General features: G+C 48.0%; 1 protein-coding gene across 3 annotated transcripts in view; it reads left to right on the top strand.

The window, feature by feature from the left end:
- Positions 1–9628: 9628 nt before the first annotated feature.
- The window catches only part of ptpn11b (protein tyrosine phosphatase non-receptor type 11b), a 153055-nt gene continuing 142110 nt past the window's right edge, over positions 9629–20573 (top strand). For all 3 annotated transcript variants that reach the window (XR_010016116.1, XM_063033442.1, XM_063033441.1), the window contains exon 1: positions 9629–9766. Coding sequence is in view for 2 of the 3 variants with exons in the window: in XM_063033442.1 (XP_062889512.1) it covers positions 9753–9766 (14 nt within the window). In the remaining variant the exon portion in view is untranslated. The remainder of the gene's footprint in view (positions 9767–20573) is intronic.

The following is a 20573-nucleotide window of genomic DNA, read 5'->3' as shown; positions in this document are numbered from 1 at the left end:
GTTTCCTCTGGGCACTCTGGTTTCCCTCCACGTTCCAAAGGCATACAGTTAGGGTGAGTGCATTGAGGGCATGCTATGTTGACCGCTGGCACCAGAGATACGGTGACACTCACAGACTGCCCAGTACAATCATCCCTGATCTGATTTGATGCAAACATCACACTTCACTGTATATTTCATTGTGCGTGTGACAAATAAAGCTAATAATTTTTTTTTGTAATATGTTCAGATTCTGCACTATAGTCATGACCAAAACAAATGCAGAATTCTGTGGATCATAAACACAGGAGATTCTGCAGATGCTGGAAATCTCAAGCAGCTCAAACAAAATGCTGGAGGAACTCAATTAGGCAGCATCTATGGAGGGGAGCAAACAGTCGATGTTTCAGGCCAAGACCTCAACTGTTCATTCCTCTCAATAGAATTGCCGAGTTCCTCCAGCACTTTGTGTGTGTCACAGAAAACCAAATTCAAGTTTAAGTTTATAGTCATCTGACTGTACATATATATAACCAAACAAAACAGACCATGATGCACCCACAAAACATATATCACAGATTGCATATAAAACAAAATATTAAAATAAATGAGTTAATAAAGTTGCTATTAATTAGTTACCGATTCAAAGATGTCTCTAGTGCACAGCAGAGTCAAACAGTATAAGTGTAGACAGCAAACAGCTCACTGTCCTACTGATGGGACCTCAGTGGATGCAGGGTATTCATTAGTCTGAGGGAAGAAACTCTTACCTAGTCTGACAGTCCTAGTCCCGTTGCTCTTGTACCCTCAATCTGACAGTATTGGGTCAAAGAGATTGTGGGATGGGCAGTAGGGATGCTCAATAATGCTTCGGGCTCTTTGTTTGCAACACTTACGGTAAATGTGGGAAGGAAACCCCAGTGATCCTCTCAGTGGATACCGGACAATCTGAGATAAATAGTCCAGGGGTAGCAAAAGGAAAAGAGAAGGCAGCTACAAACAATATGGTGTTGGAGCTCCAGAGAAAGTACGGTGCAGGTAGACAATAAGCTGCAAGGATCATGATGAGATAGATTGGGAGCTCAAGCGTTCATCTTTAGTATACAGAGATCTCTTCAAGAGTCAGATAACCGGGGGGGGGGGGAGAGGGGGGGTAAAGGCCTTGGTCCATACTCTCGGGGTTTTGTATTTTCTGCCCAAAGGGAGAGGGGAGAACAGAGAAATGTCTGGGAAGGGAGGGATAATGTTATTGTATTTTCTGGCACAGAGCAGTTCTGTTGGTAAACATATCGGTGAGTGTCCAATGTGGCAGGAATGGAACATTTCTACTTTCTGAGCACGCTGAGGAGCACTGCTCGATGCGTATCAATAGTCACGTCATTCTACAGGTGTGCAGTTGAGAGCATCCTAACATGCTGCATTACTGCATGGTACAGAAACTGCACTAGGGCGGACCGGAAGCCTCTACAACGGGTGGTGAAAGCTGCCCAATGCATCACCAGCACCAGCCTACCTGTCAAAAGCACATGCATACAGAAAGGTGCTGGAGAAGGGCCAATAACATCAAATCCTACCCGCTCTGCTCACCCTGCTTGGTCCATTCCCATCAGGGAGGAGGCTGCGTAGCATCCTACATAGCCAGGACCACCAGACTCAAAAGCAGTTACTTTCCCCAAGCAGTAAGGCTGATCAACACTTAACCCTCCCATCCACACCCCCAACCACCACTACTTTATCGTTTCCTGTCAGAGTCACCTTATGCACAGACACTTCCATGCCTGGTGTCACCTTATGGACATACAATTAATCTATGTATATAAGCTATCTTATGTATTTATATTATTGTGCTTTTTAATTATTGTGTTCTTTATCTTATTGTGTTTTTTGTGCTGCATTGGATCCAGATTAATAATTATTTTGTTCTCCTTTACACTAGTGTACTGGAAATGATGTTGAATATTAAACAAACAAACATACAAAGCACAGGGAGTGCAGATGAAGTCCACAGAGGGGAGGCTGATTTGTGTGATAGACTGGGCTGCGTCCACAAGCCCTAGTGCATCCAGATAGGATGTTTCTTCTATGGTGCATCTATAAAAATTGGTGAGGGTCTTTGGAGACATGCCAAACTTAAAAGACATTGCTTATGAAGAACTGTAAGTTCTTCGTAAAATGTAAACTAGATCATATTTGAGTATCATTCATGAGTCAAAAAAAAGAGCATGTCAGACAAATAAAAGAAATGAACTGCACAGGGAAGAGAAAAAGATTTTAAAAAGTTGCAGTTTCAAAAAGAGCACTAATTTGCATGCTGTTAATGAAAAATCTGATAATGATGAGAGTGATGCAGGACTAGATTTACAATGTGAAAATTAAATATAGACAAGCAAAAGGGCCTACACCAGAAGTTTTTAAGCAAATTAATAAAAATGGAATTGGACACTGGGTTAGCTGTATCAGTCATTCCATAAAATGAGTTTGAACGGCATTTCAAAGATACTGAAGCCTGCAGATATCCAACTGAGAACGTTTACTGGAGAAAAGGTACCTCTTGTGGGATTGACATCCTTAACAGTGAAATACAAAAACCAACAAGCCACATTGGGCTTGTATGTGGTAAAAGCAGGAGAGTCAGCATTGTGGGGCTGTGATTGCCTGAGATAACTACAACTTGATCCATCCACCATTTGTATGTCACATCTCCTGCAATAGAGTCAACTAAAGGCAAATCAAGAAAGGTACTGGATGATGCCACAGCAGTGTTCAAGGATGGCATTGGAAAACTCAAATATATCAAGGGTAAAATAGTGTTAAATGAGAATGCCACACACAAGTTTTGTCAAGCTCGTCCCATTCTTTATATCGTCTGTGATAAAGTAGCCAGGGAGCTAGATCATATGGAGGCTGAAAGAATTCTTTGGATTGAGTGGACCCCATGGGAAATGCCAATGGTCTCGGTAGCTAAGAAGAATGGGTCTGTAAGGATCTGTGGTGGTTTTAAGGTCAGCATTAACACAGTATTGAAAATAGATCAATAGCCAATGCGCAGAATACAGGATATTTTTACAAAACTTTCTGGACGAGGCAACTTCAGCAAAGCAGACTTAGCTGAGGACTACCTACAAATGGAGATGGAAAAAGAATCCGAAGTGTTTCTCACCATAAACACTCACAAAGTCTTTATTGTTATAATAGGCTTAGTTTGCAGTAACATCTTCTCCTGCAGTCTGGCAGAAAGCTAATGGACCAGGTGTTGCAAGGCTGTTCAAACACTCAGTGTTACCTGGATGACGACATTGTTACTAGTAAGGATGACAAGGAACATCTCCAAAATCTCATGACAATGTTAAAAAGATTAAAAGATCATGGGCTCAGTACACAATGCAACAAGTGTGAATTATTTAAACCAAGCATCACTTACTGTGATCACACCATTGATGGTCAAAGATTACGTAAGTGTACTGAGAAAATCCAAGCAGTGGTAGATGTCCCAAGGCCAAAGGATGTGTCACTGTTGCAGTTCTTTTGTTAAGATTTGTCAATTACTGTAGTAGGTTCCCAAGCTTGGCAACTGGGCTCCACCTCTTGTAAGTATTACTACAGATCAGGAAGAAATGACAATGGACATAGCAGTGTGAGTTGGTTTTCAAAAAGACAAAGGAATTGGTGATGCCAGACACTGTACTCACACACTATAATCCACATCATCCAGTGAAGGTTGCCCATGATGCCTTGCCTTATGGTATAATTGCAGTAATGTCACATGTTATGAGTGAGGGAAGTGAACGTCCCATGGTTTTTGCTCCCTTACCATTGCAGAGAAAAATTACGCACAGATTGACAAAGAGGCCTTGAGTCTGATTTGGGGTGTAAAATGATTCAACCAGTAGTTGTATGGGAGGGACTTTACCCTTGTTACTGATCATCAATGACTCGCATCCATTTTCAATCCATAAAAAGGGTGCTCCACTAACAGCAACAACATGGATATGGAGTTAGGCTGTTTCTTGGAGGACACAATTACAAGATTGAATTCAAGAGCATGACTAATCATGGAATTGCTGAGGGATCGTCCATTTGCCATTGGAAAAGCAAATACTTGAAAATTGTACAAAACACACCCCTCAACATATTCTCCCTAACTCAAATCAAGCCTCCCTGTTTTGCAAAGATGATCCAAAAGAAAACCAGAAAAGACCCCATACTATCTCAGGCAACCTAAAAAGGTTGGAATGTGCAACAGAATTCCCAGTCCCCCCCTTTTTACCAATGCCGGGATGAACTTGCTCTTGACGGAGGTTGGAGATTGAGAGTTGTACCATCCATGCTGAGAGCTAAAGTGTTGGAGGAGCTACATGCTATCTAGGCATGGTCAAAATGAAAGCGTGAAGCTTTGTCTGGTGGCCTAGAATAGGTTAACAGATTGAGCAGCTTACCATGCAATGTTCGGGATGCCAACATGTCTGGAAGATGCTCAGAGCAGCTTCTCTCCATCCCTGGCGGAGGATTCATGTGGATTTTGCTGGACCATTCATGGGCAACAATTTCTGGTAGTAGTTGATGCATCTACTAAGTGGCCAGAAGTGTTTCCAATAGCCTCCACTACAGCCTCGCACACTGTTGAGAAGCCTCTTCTCAAGTTTGGTATTCCAGAACACTTAGTCAGTGACAACGGACCACAGTCTGTTGCAGAACGGTTTCAGCCATTTCTGAAAATGCATGTTATAAGACATATTACATCTGCACTGTACCACCCAGCTACAAATGACTTGGTGGAACTTTTTTTTCCAGAGTCTAAAGTACGCATTACAAGCATCTGTTAGTCTTGCGAGACCATGGACCTGCACCTGGGAAGTCTTCACTCTCCAGGGCGCAGGCCTGGGCAAGGTTGTATGGAAGACCAGCAGTTGCCCATGCTGCAAGTCTCTCCTCTCCACGACACCAATGTTGTCCAAGGGAAGGGCATTAGGACCCATACAGCTTGGCACCAGTGTCGTCGCAGAGCAATGTGTGATTAAGTGCCTTGCTCAAGGACACAACACGTTCCCTCGGCTGGGGCTCGAACTCACGACCTTCAGGTAGCTAGTCTAATGCCCTTAACCACTTGGCCAGCAGGACACACTACACTAACACTGAATCAGAAGCTCGCCAATTCCCTCCTTGCATATCGCAATGCAGCACACTCCACAGCCAGAACTCACCAGCTATGCTGTTCCTGGGTCATCCCTTGCGTTGATGCTTAGATCTCCTCAAACCCTATCTCAGAGGGAGTATGGAGGACAAACAGCTGAGACAAATTGAAGCAACACACACAAAATTCAGAAGGAACTCAGAAGGCCTGGCAGCATCTATGGAAAAGAGTAAACAGTCGATGTTTCGGGCCGAGACCCTTCATCATCAGGACTGGAAAAAAAAGATGCAGAGTCAGCGTTGGAAGGTAGGGGGGAGGGGAGAGAGAAACACAAAGTGACAGGTGAAATTGGGGAGGAGGGGTGAAGTAAAAAGTTGGGAAGTTGATTGGTGAAAGAGATACAGGGCTGAAGAAGGGAATCTAATAAGAAGAGACAGAAGGCCATGGAAGAAAGAAAAGGGGAAGGAGCACCGGGGGAGGCAATGGGCAGGCAAGGAGATAAGGTGAGAGAGGGAGAAGGGGATGGGGAATGGCGAAAAGTGGGGGGGGGGTCAATACCAGAAATTTCGAGAAAGTGATGTTCATGTCATTAGGTTGGAGGCTACCCAGATGGAAGATAAGGCATTGCTCCTCCAACCATCGCGACAGTAGAGGAGACCATCGACTGACATGTTGGAATTGGAATGGGAAGTGGAATTAAAATGGGTGACCACTAGGAGATCTCACATTTTCTGCGGACGGGATGTAGGTACTCAGCGAAATGCTCTCCCAATCTACATTGGGTCTCAGCAATAGGCCACACCGGGAGCACCGGCAGACAAATTGAAGGCTCCTCAAAGACGGAGGTTTGATGTTTCACTCCTGTACAAGCGGTCCTAGTGAGGGACTACGGTGGTGATCAGAAGTGGGTATTTGGTAAGATTAAGGAGAGAACTGGACCTCTCTCCTACACAGTGGATTTGCGTCTGATGACATCTGGAGATGACACATTGATCAGTTGAGGAGAGCAGAGTGTAATCGTTAGAAAAGAGCTGTCAGGACCACTTCCTGCAGTATCAGAGTCAACTCCTGCACCCACCACAGAGGAAGCCCTAGAACCTGAGATTGTTTCACAGCCGCAAGTCTCACTTACCAAGCAGGGTGACCCTCCCTTGTCAGGAAAGACATTATTGCACAAGTGTACAAAATCCTCCACAGTGAAGAAATCTTTTAGCATGAAGGGGGCAATTTAAAATTTACTTTGCTGTGGATGTCTGTATAGTAGTTGTATTATCTAGTATACTGTGTATATAGTTGAGATGCATTCCATATTGTTGGAGTTCATAGCTATGCAGAGGGGTGTTGTGTATTTAATATTTCAGTAATATTTGAGCATATTGTAAATATATTGTTTGATTAAACTTGCAAGTTATTTTTTAAAGTATTTGTTAAAGAGTGGCATGTCATCACGCCACCACCTGATATGTGCACGCCTTGCTTAAGGTAAAAACTAAATTAGCACAAGTCCTCCTGGGCTCCCATCTTTTCCTTACAATTAGTTTTACGTTTTGGTATTAAAAATAATAGAACTAGATTAATTGGACAGAATTGGGTGGCGCAGGTTCATTGGGCTAGAAGGACCTGTTACTGTACTGTATCTCTAAATAAAACTAAAATTAAAGTTGATGAATATTGCAGATTTATTGATGTTCATTGATGTCTCTCTCTCTCTCTCTGGCTATCTATCCAATGTATTGAAATACTAGAATCAAAAATGCAAAGGTACACCCACAACTCTGTGTTGTTTCTAGTAGTCTCGGGCAATACCAAACTATGATACGTAATGTGTAAATGGCATAGTATTTATGCATCACAGATTTAGAGTCATAGAAAAGTACAGCACAGAAACAGACCCTTTGGTCCATATAGACCATGCCAAAAACATTTAAACTGTCTAGTACCGTGGACCTGCACTGGGACTGTAGCTCTCCATCCTTGTACCTATCCAAACTTTGCTAAAATGTTGATATCGAGCTCACATGCACCACTTAGGCTACCAGCTTATACCACACTCTCTTTCTTTATTAATCTTTTTATTGATTTTTTAAAAAGGCAAAGATACAGTTGAGGTGAATTAGTTCAAATACATATATCAGTTACATTATAAACCAAGATTAAGATAGACATTGTCAAAATCATAGATAATGTTAAGTTAGTGTAAAATATATAATAATAATAATAATAAAAGAAAATAACAATTCTCCTCTTACCAGTTTATGAAAAGAAAGGAAAAAGCATTGGATTTTAATGAAAAGAAGAAAAAAAACACTACACTATAATAAAACAAAAAAAAAGGGGCTGGGGAGTCCATTTTGAGGATATGACAAAAAAAAGAAAGAAATACTTTCTGATCAAATCAAAGACTTCGAAAAAAAAAGATTGAAAGCGTAATAAATCAAATTGAATGAAAATATTGGATAAAAAGTCGCCATATTTGTTCAAATTTAAAAGATGTATCAAACGTCCAACTTATTTTCTCTAAACTTAAACAGGACACTCTCACGACCTTCTGAGTGAATTAGTTCCCTCTCATTTATAATGTGTATTTATGTATACAGATTTATAATGTGTAATGATGTTGTATTTATGTATTACAGATTTGTAATTTGCAATGATGCAGTATTTATGTATTACAGATTCCAAATATATAATGTAAACAGAATGCAAAGAAATTTAAAATCCTATTGGAAAGTAAGTGGCTCTCAGACTTTTCCACAAAGCATAACTGTGTTGTAATCCCATGATGGAAGTCATGGTGCTGAGCAGCAATCACAGTTGATGGTTAGCAAGGGCCTTTTTGTTGGACTGAATGTCACCAGAAATCTAATTATGATGTTCAGCTGATATAAATTGATCTTTGCAGTTGAGAGACAAAGATGCTTGACTCATTTAATTCCACCACACACTTGGCCTTTGTAACTTACCCAAGGCCATTTTCTCCCAGAATAAAAGCGCAGTGTTCATGCCCAATGGCACTTGGCTATAAACACCAGAACTAGATTGATTTTCAACAAGGGTTTGAAACCGATTACGTCGAATGCTCTATGTGTGAATGCATCATTCAAATTTAAAGAAGAATCTATAAGCTGGAAAAGTTGTTTGCAATTTTGATATCAAGAAATTCTAAACCAATGGATGTGTTCTCCAGAAATTTATTTAAAATAATAGTAAATGTTTTGAAATAGATGAGTAACATGCTGAGAGTAATCATTAATTTTATTCAGAGATACAGTGTGTAATTTACAATGACCAATTAACCAATTTATAGCATGTCTTTGGACTGTGGGAGGAAACTGAAACACCTGGACGAAACCCATGCGCACACGGAAAGGACACATACTCAACATTTCAGGAACAGCTTCTTCCCCTGTGCCATCAGATTTCTGAATGGACAATGAACCCATAAACACGACCTCACGATTTTTCCCTATCTTTGTGCACTACTTACATAATTTAATTTTCTTTTTATATATACTTATTACAATTTATAGTTTTTATTATTGCTGCCGCAAAACAGAATATATGAGTCTCTGTGGACGGTGGCAGGTGGTAACTGGTGAGGTATTGTAGGGATCAGCATTTTGTCTGCAGCTATGCATGACGATTCGATGGGCTGAATGGCCAAATTCTTCTCTTATGTATTGTGATTTTTATCACATCCTGTGATTATGGGACTAGTTCAGATAGCTGTCTTGGTTAGCATGGATGAGATGTGCGCGTTCACACCCTTTAAAACAGATGAAGAGGAATTTCTTTAGCCGTTGGGGCGTGCATTTGTAGAATTAATTGTCACAGATAGCTGTGGAGGCCAAGTCATTAGGTATATTTAAAGTGGCGGTTGACTGGTCATCAATTAACAACAGCATCAAAGTTTATGGGGAGAAAGCAAGAGAATGGGGTTGAGAGGGAAAATAAATCGGCCATGATCAAGTGGTGGAGCAGACTCGATGGGCCGAATAATCTAATTCAGCTCCAATGACTTATTTCAAAGTTTGTCATCAGCGCTAAACAGGATGCGATTATAAATTATGAGTGGGAAGCAAAAAGGCTTCAAGGCAATTTAGAATGAGGGAAAATTGGCAAAACATATCAGATGTCGAATAATGAGAACATTAAACTATATGAAAAATAGAAAGGCGGCATTTCAGTGTTCGTAGATTACCAAGTTTTACTTTATACTTTATTGTGATACTCAAAGAGACTTGGGTTTTCTCACCGGCAGTGAGCAGTTCATTATATTCCTACCGAGAGGATGAGGAAGTTAGGAGTTTTTTTGAGCATGGCTCAGGGCGGGATTCGAAACCTCACCTCCAGAGCGAGAATCCGGCCCTTCCGACCTCGGCTCCGCGCGCACCAACCCGAGCGTGCCCGCGCGCACCCCTGGCTGCCCGTCTCGGTAGGCGGGGCTCCTACGAAAGCACTGATTGGCCACTGAGGGAGGGAGGACCTTCTTCGCCGCCGCTGAGTCGATGAATGGCGCTGTCGGGCTGGCAGGGGAGCGGCGATCAGAGCGCGCGCTGGTTGGTTACCGGGGCGGGTGGTTGTGTGCGCGTCCACGCGCGCGGTCCTTGGTCGCTCTCCTCCTCGCCCGCCCGGCAGCGCCATGACATCCCGGAGGTAAGGCAGACCGGCGGTCCGCGCTCCCCCGGTACAGGTCGGTCGAGGTGACGGGTTGGTGACCGCGAGGGGAAGCTGACCTCCCCAAACCCCCTTCCTCATTGAAGGAGTTCCTTGTCCCTCAGCCTGGCGGGGAAGGGGTGGGGATTCCTACCTCCCTACCCTCCCTTCAGCCGGGGGTCACCTACCCTGCCTCACCTCCCCTCCCCTCAGCCGTGGGTCACCTACCCTGCCTCGCCTCACCTCCCCTCCCCTCCCCTCAGTCAGGGGATCACCTACCTGGATCTACCTCCCTCCCCTCCCCTCAGCCCGGGGTTTCACCTACCCGATACTACCTTCCCTCAGCCGGGGGGGGGGTCACCTACCCAGTCCCACCCCCTCAGTCAGGGGATCACCTATCCGATCATACCTTCCCTCAGCCGGTGGAGTGGGGGGTGCTGTCACCTACCCAGTCCCACCCCACCCTCCCGTCAGTCAGGGGATCACCTACCTGGTCCCACCCTCCCCTCAGCCTGGGGGTCACCTACCCGGTCGCACCCTCCCCTCAGCCCGGGGCTCACCTACCCGGTCGCACCTCTCCACCCTCCCCTCAGCCCAGGCGTCACCTACCCGGTCGCACCCTCCCCTCAGCCCAGGGGTCACCTACCCGGTCGCACCTCTCCACCCTCCCCTCAGCCCAGGCGTCACCTACCCGGTGGACCCTCCCCTCAGCCCGGGGCTCACCTACCCGGTCGCACCTCTCCACCCTCCCCTCAGCCCAGGCGTCACCTACCCGGTGGCACCCTCCCCTCAGCCCGGGGCTCACCTACCCGGTAGCACCCTCCCCTCAGCCCGGGGCTCACCTACCCGGAGGCACCCTCCCCTCAGCCCGGGGGTCACCTACCCGGTCGCACCCTCCCCTCAGCCCAGGCGTCACCTACCCGGTGGCACCCTCCCCTCAGCCCGGGGCTCACCTACCCGGTGGCACCCTCCCCTCAGCCCGGAGGTCACCTACCCGGTGGCACCCTCCCCTCAGCCCAGGGGTCACCTACCCGGTCGCACCCTCCCCTCAGCCCGGGCGTCACCTACCCGGTCGCACCCTCCCCTCAGCCCAGGGGTCACCTACCCGGTCGCACCCTCCCCTCTGCCCGGGGGTCACCTACTCGGCTGTACACTCCCAATGCCCGGGTGTTACCCACCCAGTCGCACCCTCCCCTCAGCCCAGGCGTTACCTACCCAGTCCCATCCTCCCCTCAGCCCGAGTGTCACCTACCTGGTCCCACCTCTCCACGCTCCCCTCAGCCCGAGCATCACCTACCTGATCCCACCTCTCCACCCTCCCCTCAGCACAGGCGTCACCTACCCAGCCCCATCCTCCCCTCAGCCCAGGGGTCACCTACCCGGTCGCACCCTCCCCTCAGCGCGGGCGTCACCTACCCGGTCGCACTCTGCCCGGGGGCACCTATTCGGCTCTACACTCCCAATGCCCGGGCGTTACCCACCCGGTCGCATCCTCTCCTCAGTCCAGGCGTCACCTACCTAGTCGCATCCTCCCCTCAGCCCAGGCGTCACCTACCCGGTCGCACCCTCCCCTCAGCCCGGGCGTCACCTACCCGGTCCCACCCTCTCCACCCTCCCCTCAGCCCAAGCGTCACATACCCAGTCCCACCCTTCCCTCAGCCCAAGCGTCACCTACCCAGTCCCACCTCTCCACCCTCCCCTCAGCCCAGGTGTCACCTACCCAGTCCCACCCTCCCCTCAGCCCGAGCGTCACCTACCTGGTCCCACCTCTCCACCCTCCCCTCAGCCCGGGCGTCACCTACCCGGTCGCACCCTCCCCTCAGCCCGGGGGTCACCTACCCGGTCGCACCCTCCCCTCTGCCCGGGGGTCACCTACTCGGCTGTACACTCCCAATGCCCGGGCGTCACCCACCCAATCGCACCCTCCCCTCAGCGCGGGCGTCACCTACCCGGTCGCACTCTGCCCGGGGGCACCTACTCGGCTCTACACTCCCAATGCCCGGGCATTACCCACCCGGTCGTATCCTCCCCTCAGCCCGGGCGTCACCTACCCGGTCCCACCCTCCCCTCAGCCCGAGCGTCACCTACCTGGTCCCACCTCTCCACCCTCCCCTCAGCCCAGGCGTCACCTACCCGGTCGCACCCTCCCCTCAGCCAGGTGTCACCTACCCGGTCGCACCCTCCCCTCAGCCCGGGGGTCACCTACCCGGTCGTACCCTCCCCTCTGCCCGGGGGTCACCAACTCGGCTGTACACTCCCAATGCCCGGGCGTCACCCACCCAGTCGCACCCTCCCCTCAGCCCAGGCGTCACCTACCCAGTCCCATCCTCCCCTCAGCCCGAGCGTCACCTACCTGGTCCCACCTCTCCACCCTCCCCTCAGCACGGGCGTCACCTACCCAGCCCCATCCTCCCCTCAGCCCAGGGGTCACCTACCTGGTCGCACCCTCCCCTCAGCGCGGGCGTCACCTACCCGGTCGCACCCTCCCCTCTGCCCGGGGGCACCTACTCGGCTCTACACTCCCAATGCCCGGGCGTTACCCACCCGGTCGCATCCTCCCCTCAGTCCAGGCGTCACCTACCTGGTCGCACCCTCCCCTCAGCCCGGGCGTCACCTACCCGGTCCCACCCTCTCCACCCTCCCCTCAGCCCAGGCGTCACCTACCCAGTCCCACCCTTCCCTCAGCCTAGGCGTCACCTACCCAGTCCCACCCTCCCCTCAGCCCGAGCGTCACCTACCTGGTCCCACCTCTCCACCCTCCCCTCAGCCCAGGGGTCACCTACCCGGTCGCACCCTCCCCTCAGCCCGGGCGTCACCTACCCGGTCGCACCCTCCCCTCAGCCCAGGGGTCACCTACCCGGTCGCACCCTCCCCTCAGCCCGGGCGTCACCTACCCGGTCGCACCCTCCCCTCAGCCCAGGCGTCACCTACCCAGTCCCATCCTCCCCTCAGCCCGAGCGTCACCTACCTGGTCCCACCTCTCCACCCTCCCCTCAGCACAGGCGTCACCTACCCAGCCCCATCCTCCCCTCAGCCCAGGGGTCAACTACCCGGTCGCACCCTCCCCTCAGCGCGTGCGTCACCTACCCGGTCGCACTCTGCCCGGGGGCACCTACTCGGCTCTACACTCCCAATGCCCGGGCGTTACCCACCCGGTCGCATCCTCCCCTCAGTCCAGGCGTCACCTACCTGGTCGCATCCTCCCCTCAGCCCAGGCGTCACCTACCCGGTCGCACCCTCCCCTCAGCCCGGGCGTCACCTACCCGGTCCCACCCTTCCCTCAGCCCAAGCGTCACCTACCCGGTCCCACCTCTCCACCCTCCCCTCAGCCCAGGCGTCACCTACCCAGTCCCACCCTCCCCTCAGCCCGAGCGTCACCTACCTGGTCCCACCTCTCCACCCTCCCCTCAGCCCGGGCGTCACCTACCCGGTCGCACCCTCCCCTCAGCCCGGGCGTCACCTACCCGGTCGCACCCTCCCCTCAGCCCGGGCGTCACCTACCCGGTCGCACCCTCCCCTCAGCCCGGGGGTCACCTACTCGGCTGTACACTCCCAATGCCCGGGCGTCAGCCACCCAGTCGCACCCTCCCCTCAGCCCAGGCGTCACCTACCCAGTCCCATCCTCCCCTCAGCCCGAGCGTCACCTATCCAGTCCCACATCTCCACCCTCCCCTCAGCCCAGGCGTCACCTACCCGGTCCCACCTCTCCACCCTCCCCTCAGCCCAAGCGTCACCTACCCAGTCCCACCCTCCCCTCAGCCCGAGCGTCACCTACCTGGTCCCACCTCTCCACCCTCCCCTCAGCCCAGGCGTCACCTACCCGGTCGCACCCTCCCCTCAGCCCGGGCGTCACCTACCCGGTTGCACCCTCCCCTCAGCCCGGGTGTCACCTACCCGGTCGCACCCTCCCCTCAGCCCAGGGGTTACCTACCCAATCGCACCCTCCCCTCTGCCCGGGGGTCACTTACTCGGCTGCACACTCCCAATGCCCGGGTGTCATCTGCTTGAACCGGCTCCCAGCCTCCCCACAACCCTGGGGTCAACTACCCACCCTCACATCCCCTCGGCCTTGGGGTCACCTATCTTGCCCCACCTCCACCTCAGACCCTGGATCCCCCTACACACTGCTGCTCCTCCCCCATTTGAGTCAGTGACACCCTCATCCCCGCTGTCGCCTTCCCCCATCCCACCACCATTTTCTCCTCTCTGAGTTGAGCTGTCCTCTCCTGAGCCCCTCCTACCTCCACTTCCCTCCATTTTCCAGGTGTCAATGGATTTGGGACTAATGACTCTAACCCACCCTTCCCTGATGCAATAACACCCCTTCCCCTTCACCCCCTCCTCTGTGTCTGTTCCTCCCTACCGCGGTCACCACTTCCTCTCTGGTTTTCTCTACATTCAGAATCAGGTTTAATATCACTAGTACATTACACAGACTACAAACCTGAGCTCCCAGATTAGACCATTGTCTGATGAGGGATTTGTTCCCAAGCTCCCATAATAGTCTGTGGAAAAATGTTTCTGCCCATATATGAATGCCAAGTGAAATTGATGTTGGATGCTGCATCTTGCTTAGGCCAAGTAGCTTAAGGTGAGCAGTGAAATGGATAGGTCATTGCTAAAGTTGTGCCTGTGGAAAATGTAATCTGTACCTTCTATATAATTTATATTCTATGTTGTGTGAATATACATGCCTGTGAAGCTGCTACAGGCAAGTTTTTCATTGTACTTGTACCTCACCGTTCTTATACGCATGCCAATAAACTCAGATTTGTAACTGAATGTTCAGCAATATGGCAAATAGAATATAATCAGGGAAAATGCAAAGTTCTCTGCTTCCTAGATAGTGGGTTTCCGGTAAGTTGGCGGTGCGTTCAATCGCAGTGGCTTCTACAGATACGTATGGCGCTGGCATGGAGGTCTATGAACAACATGAAGGAAATCTGGAAGTCAAACCTTAAAAAGCTGATCTTCATAGCAGTCATAGAGTCCATTCTCACATACGGATGCGAGACGTGGACACTCACCAAGACTATGCGAAAGTCTCTAGGTGGTTGCTATACACGAATGCTCCGGCTGGCTCTTGACGTGAGTTGGCAACAGCACATGACGAACATCGAGCTCTGTGACGACCTACCAATGCTCACCACTAAAATTGAGGTGAGAAGACTGCAACTAACGGGGCACTGTCTATGCCACCCCGAGCTACCTGCCAGCCTAGTCATCATATGGGAGTCCAAGCACGGGAGGATGAACCCTGGGCATCCTCCCAAGACTCTGGTCAACAGGATCCTAGAAGACAGCGATGCGGCTAATGTAGATGAACTGAACACACTGGTGAGGGAGAGGGAGAAGTGGCGAGTTCGTCATCGTGCCCAACGCCGGCCCCCTAGGCCTGAGTCGACGTAGTAGTAGTAGTAGTAGTGGCTTCTACAGGGTCAACCAAAGGTGTTACTGTCCTTTTTAAACATTTTTTTGCAATTGCAAAATCTTGCTAGACATTAAAAAACTTAAGTACTGCAGGTCTACCCCATTAGTGAGTAGCTCATTGTCGGAGAAACTGAAGGAGCTGGACTTGGTGTGGCTTGTGCTGCTGCCTACATCAGTGAGGAAGTGGAGGAATTGGTCTGTGAAGACAGTGTGCAGTCTAACAGTGATCATCTGATCATTGAGTCCTGCTGAAGGGTCTCAGCCTGAAATGTTGAATGTACTTTTTTCCATTGATGCTGTCTGGCCTGTTGATTTACTCCAGCATTTTGTGTCTATTGCTTGGATTTCTCTTGTGTGAGTGATCAGCTTAGTTGTCTTTCTTTTGATTGCAAGTCTGATTCACTAAGTTATTGGCCGCCATTAGGGACCGACGATGGGGGTGCAAGGACTTGGCCTCAAGCCACGGTGTCACCTATTTACAGCCGCCCAGGAGAGAGGCGCAGAGTTGTTGCACTCAACCAGAGGTAGGGTGGTGCGGTGTCCATGCTGGAGTCAGTGCTGCCCCCCAGTGTTTGCTCAGCAGAAGACAAGCTGTATTGTGTTTGACTGCAGAGTGCTGCAAAATCCATGGACCAAAAAAACAGGAATTCACTTTTTTGTGTGACTGTATTTTAGTGATATCTTACGTGCTTGCTCTCCTATATGTGCCTTGTGCTATGTGACTATTGGTACTGTGTTTTGTATCTTGGCTCTGGAGCAAAACTTTCATTTGGCTGTATTCATGTGTATTCCTGTAAACTTAAACTTGTGTACTTCCATTTTAAAAAAAGTAAAAGGCAGTGTGTCATGTTTTTAGAATGACAGGGGATTTGAAGGTTCAGAGGTATTAGGATTATTTTGTGCACTGGTAAATTATTGTAGTGGTTAGTGTGATGCTATTATAGGTCAGGATGTTGGAGTTCAATTCTGGCTTCCTCTGTAAGAAGTCTGTACATTCTCCCAGTGATATGCATGGATTTCCTCTCTGTCTAAAGATGTACTGAGTAGTAGGTTAATTGGTCATTGTAAATTGTCCTGTGATTAAATAGGCTGAGGTTAATCGGAGGGTTGTTGAGCCAGAAAGACCTATTCCACAATGTTTCTTTAAATAAATAAATAAATTGCCCGAGCAACTAAGTGATTTGCGTAATATGTGTAGAGGGAAGTGGACAGTTGGTATTTCACATTAAAACCATTCTTGACCCAAAAATGTCAATTGTCATTTCCCTTCAGGAGCAGGGAGGTACCTCTGCAGTTGTACAAGGCCTTGGTGAGACCACACCTGGAGTATTGTGTGCAGTTTTGGTCCCCTAATCTGAGGAAAGACATCCTTGCCATAGAGGGAGTACAAAGAAGGTTCACCAGATTGATTCCTGGGATGGCAGGACTTTCATATGAAGAAAGACTGGATGAACTGGGCTTGTACTCGTTGGAATTTAGAAGATTGAGGGGGGATCTGATTGAAATGTATAAAATCCTAAAGGGATTGGACAGGCTAGATGCAGGAAGATTGTTCCTGATGTTGGGGAAGTCCAGAACAAGGGGTCACAGTTTGAGGATAAAGGGGAAGCCTTTTAGGACCGAGATTAGGAAAAACTTCTTCACACAGAGAGTGGTGAATCTGTGGAATTCTCTGCCACAGGAAACAGTTGAGGCCAGTTCATTGGCTATATTTAAGAGGGAGTTAGATATGGTCCTTGTGGCTACGGGGATCAGCGGGTATGGAGGGAAGGCTGGGGCGGGGTTCTGAGTTGGATGATCAGCCATGATCATAATAAATGGCGGTGCAGGCTCGAAGGGCCGAATGGCCTACTCCTGCACCTATTTTCTATGTTTCTATGTTTCAAGTTGCTGCCTGACCTCCTGGATCCTCCAGCAGTTTGTGTGTTGTTCCAGATTCCACTAACATCAGTCTCTTGTGTCTCTGTTTGCTATATTGATTTCTGGGCTGATAGGTTTGTCATAGAGCAATATAGTACAGATACAGATCCTTCAGCTCAACAAGTCCATGCTGAACACAGTGCCCACCCAGCAAGACCAAATTTCCTGTTTTAAGCCCCACCCCTCCATGTACTTATCCAAGTGCATCTTAAAATTAAACTATTGCACCTGCCTCAACCACTTCCTCTGGCAGCTTGTTCCATCAACTCTTCACTCTCTGTGGAAAAAGTTGTCCCTTTGACTCTTAAGTCTTTCCCCTCTCAATCTAAACATGCCCTGGTTTTAGACTCCCTTACCCTGGAAAAAAGACTTATCCTCCACCTTCTCCTCCTCCTCTCATAATTTTAAACATCTTTATAAGGTTGTGCCTCTTTGCCCTGACTTTATAGCACGTGATATCGATTTTATAATAAAAACATTATGCTGCAATGAGATAGAGTATTGTGTACAGTCTTGATCATCTACTATAGGAAAGGCATCATCAAACTGGAGAGAATCCAGAACAGATTTATAAGGATACTGCCTGGATCAGAGAGCCTGAGTTTTAGAAAGAGGTCAGCCATACTGGATCTTTATTCCCCGCAGTGTAGGAGAATGAGGGGTAATTTTTTTAGAAGTTTATAAAATCATGAGGGGGATATGGTTAATGTGGACAGTATAGTATCTTGTGCAAGCTTGGAACTAACATCTTTAGTTTTAAGAAACTTCATCAGATTACAAGATTTAATTCTGAGCCATTCTAGTAGGATACGAGTATTGACATGTCAGTAAGTGTCTAAGGTAGGCTTCATTGTCTGTCTGACCTGATTTCATTGAACAAAGATGGTCAACCAAAGATTACTCGTGGTTTTCTAAGGGACAGCAAACATATCTTGACACTGTATGAACCTTTCAACTGTATCCACAGTTACCTTGGCTATACTTCTTCCCACCTTGTCTCTTGTAAAAATGCTATTTGTCTTAGCCACATCTGATCCCAGCATGAGGCTTTCCTTTCAAGGACATCAGAGATATCCTCCTCCTTCAAAGAACAGGGTTTCCCTTCCTTCACTATTGATGCCACTCTCTCCCACATCTCCACCATTTCCAGGACATCCGTATTCTCCCCATCTTCCAGCTGCCTTAACAAGGATAAAGTTCCTCCTGTCCTTGTCTACCACCCCATGAGCTTCCACATCCAAAACATCATTCTCTGCAACTTCCATCATTTTCAAGGGGATCCTACCGCTAAACACATCTTTACTTTCCCCACTCCACTCTTACTTTACACAGGGATCACGCCCTCTGTGATTCCCTTATCCATTCATCCCTCTCCACTAATATCCCTCCAGAAAATGACAGAAATGGTATATTTGCCCATTTACTTTCTCCTCACCTCCAGTCAGGGCCCCAAACAGTCCTTCCAGGTGAGGCAACACTTCACCTGCGAATCTGTTGGGGCCATCTATTGTATCAGGTGCTCCTGATATAGCCCCCTCTACAATGCTGAGACCCAATTTAGGTTGGGAGACTGCTTTGTCGAGCACCTCTGGTCCATCTGCCAAATGTGAAATTTCCCGGTGACCAACTGTTTTAATTCCTATCTGTATTCCTATTCCTACATAGACTTCTCTTTTGTTGCAATGAGGCCACTCTCAGGGTTGAAATCTCATACTTCATCGGGGTAGCATCCAACCTGATGGCATTAGCATCGATTTCTCTCCCCAAACCCTCTTCTTCTGTTCCTCAGTCTGACCTTTTACCTCTTTTTACCTGCCTATCACCTCCCCCTGCATTCCCTCCTTCTTCCCTTTATCCCATGGTCCACTCTCTTCTATCAGATTCCTTCTTCTCCAGTCTTTTACCTTTCCCACCCCCCTGGCTTCACCTATCACCTAACTTGTCCTCCTTCCCTTCCTCGCATCTTTTTATTCTGGTATCTTTGCCCCCCCCCGCCCCCCTGCCCCACCTTCCAGGTCTGATGAAAAGTCTTGGCCTGAAACGTAAACTAGTTATCCATTTCCATAGATGCTGCCTGGCCTGCCGAGTTCCTCCAGCATTCTGTGTGTGTTGACACAGTATATAGAGTTCTTTGTACAGTGATTGTGCCAGACTAGCTATTTATTTCTTTTTCCTCTCTTTTTAAAATTTGGAAATGTGAATTAACTTTGAAATCTTTTTTTTAGTATTTAAAAGATGACAAAGACAGCCAGACAATCCAAACTTTTGTCATGGAATGTGAGGTCCACCTAATATGTTAATAATGTTTTCACTCACCCTTGGAGACCTTGCTGTTCTTACACTCTTCTCAGAGTCCCAAGTAAGTTAATTGCAGAAACAGTGCCCAAGTGATGCTGTCCACTGCAGACAAAAATCAAATAAAACCTAGAGATGTTGAAAGTCTGAAATGATGGCAAAAGTCAAAAGGTGAGGCATCGTCTTTTGAAAGTGCAGCAGTCTGTGACCTTCCTTCATAACTTATTGCCTTTCATGCAGCTTCACAAACTTGAAGAGTTCTTATCACGTTGAAGTTTGCAAATACTAAGTTTCCAAACAGGAAGATCTTTTGAGGTCATTGCCAGGTGCACCCCATCTGCTATCATGATCTTAAAACATGTTTTGTTTTATACATAGGTTATACATAGTGTAAGAAATGTTTCAGCAAGTTTGGGCCAGTCTGGTGGTGGTCCTGGATGATAGAAGTTTGATCAGTCTTGTGGTTTCCATGAACTAGCGGCTCTCACCACATGACTTCATATGTCTTCTAGGCGAAGATCCTTCGTCTCCTGGGAATGAGGCATCTGTTGGCATTTCTGTTACACTGGATTATTATGGGATGGAGTTGCTAGCCCCATGCACAAGTCTCCTTTCACAGCTGGACTTGGTGCCGTCGATGGTGAAATTATAATGTTGTGCAAAACCAATTAAATTAGTAATCAAGTGGCTAACTAAACCAATTCCTTCTGCCTGCACAATATCCATAACACTTCATTTTCCTCACATTCATGCGCTTATCTAAATGTCTCTTAAAAGTTCCCAATGTTTCTACCTCCATTACATACCGCTTAATGCTGTGAAACAAAATTTCCATTAGCATTGCACTAGCAGGATGTTAGTTTGCATTCCAGTTAAAGATGATAAGGCCCATAAATGCATTGAGTGCAGAGGCAAGGTCTAATGAATAAGGTAAGCTCTTCACAGCTACAGTAACATAATGTAGATACTTAGATAATCAGCCGCAGATGCATTCCTGCATTTGTTTATCCACTATAGAAGCAGTATCTGGAAATGAAAGGGAGGTTTATCGAGGGTTTGGACAGTTAGATGAGGTACCTAATAATAATTTGTATATAGAGCACTATTCATACAAACAATGTAGTTCAAAGTGCAAACGTAAATAAAAGGCAAAAAGATGTTA

This window comes from Mobula hypostoma, chromosome 25, assembly GCF_963921235.1.
Source record: "Mobula hypostoma chromosome 25, sMobHyp1.1, whole genome shotgun sequence".
NCBI classification, from domain to species: domain Eukaryota; kingdom Metazoa; phylum Chordata; class Chondrichthyes; order Myliobatiformes; family Myliobatidae; genus Mobula; species Mobula hypostoma.
Note: the sequence above shows the minus strand (reverse complement) of the source record. Positions and strands in the feature narration are given on the sequence as shown.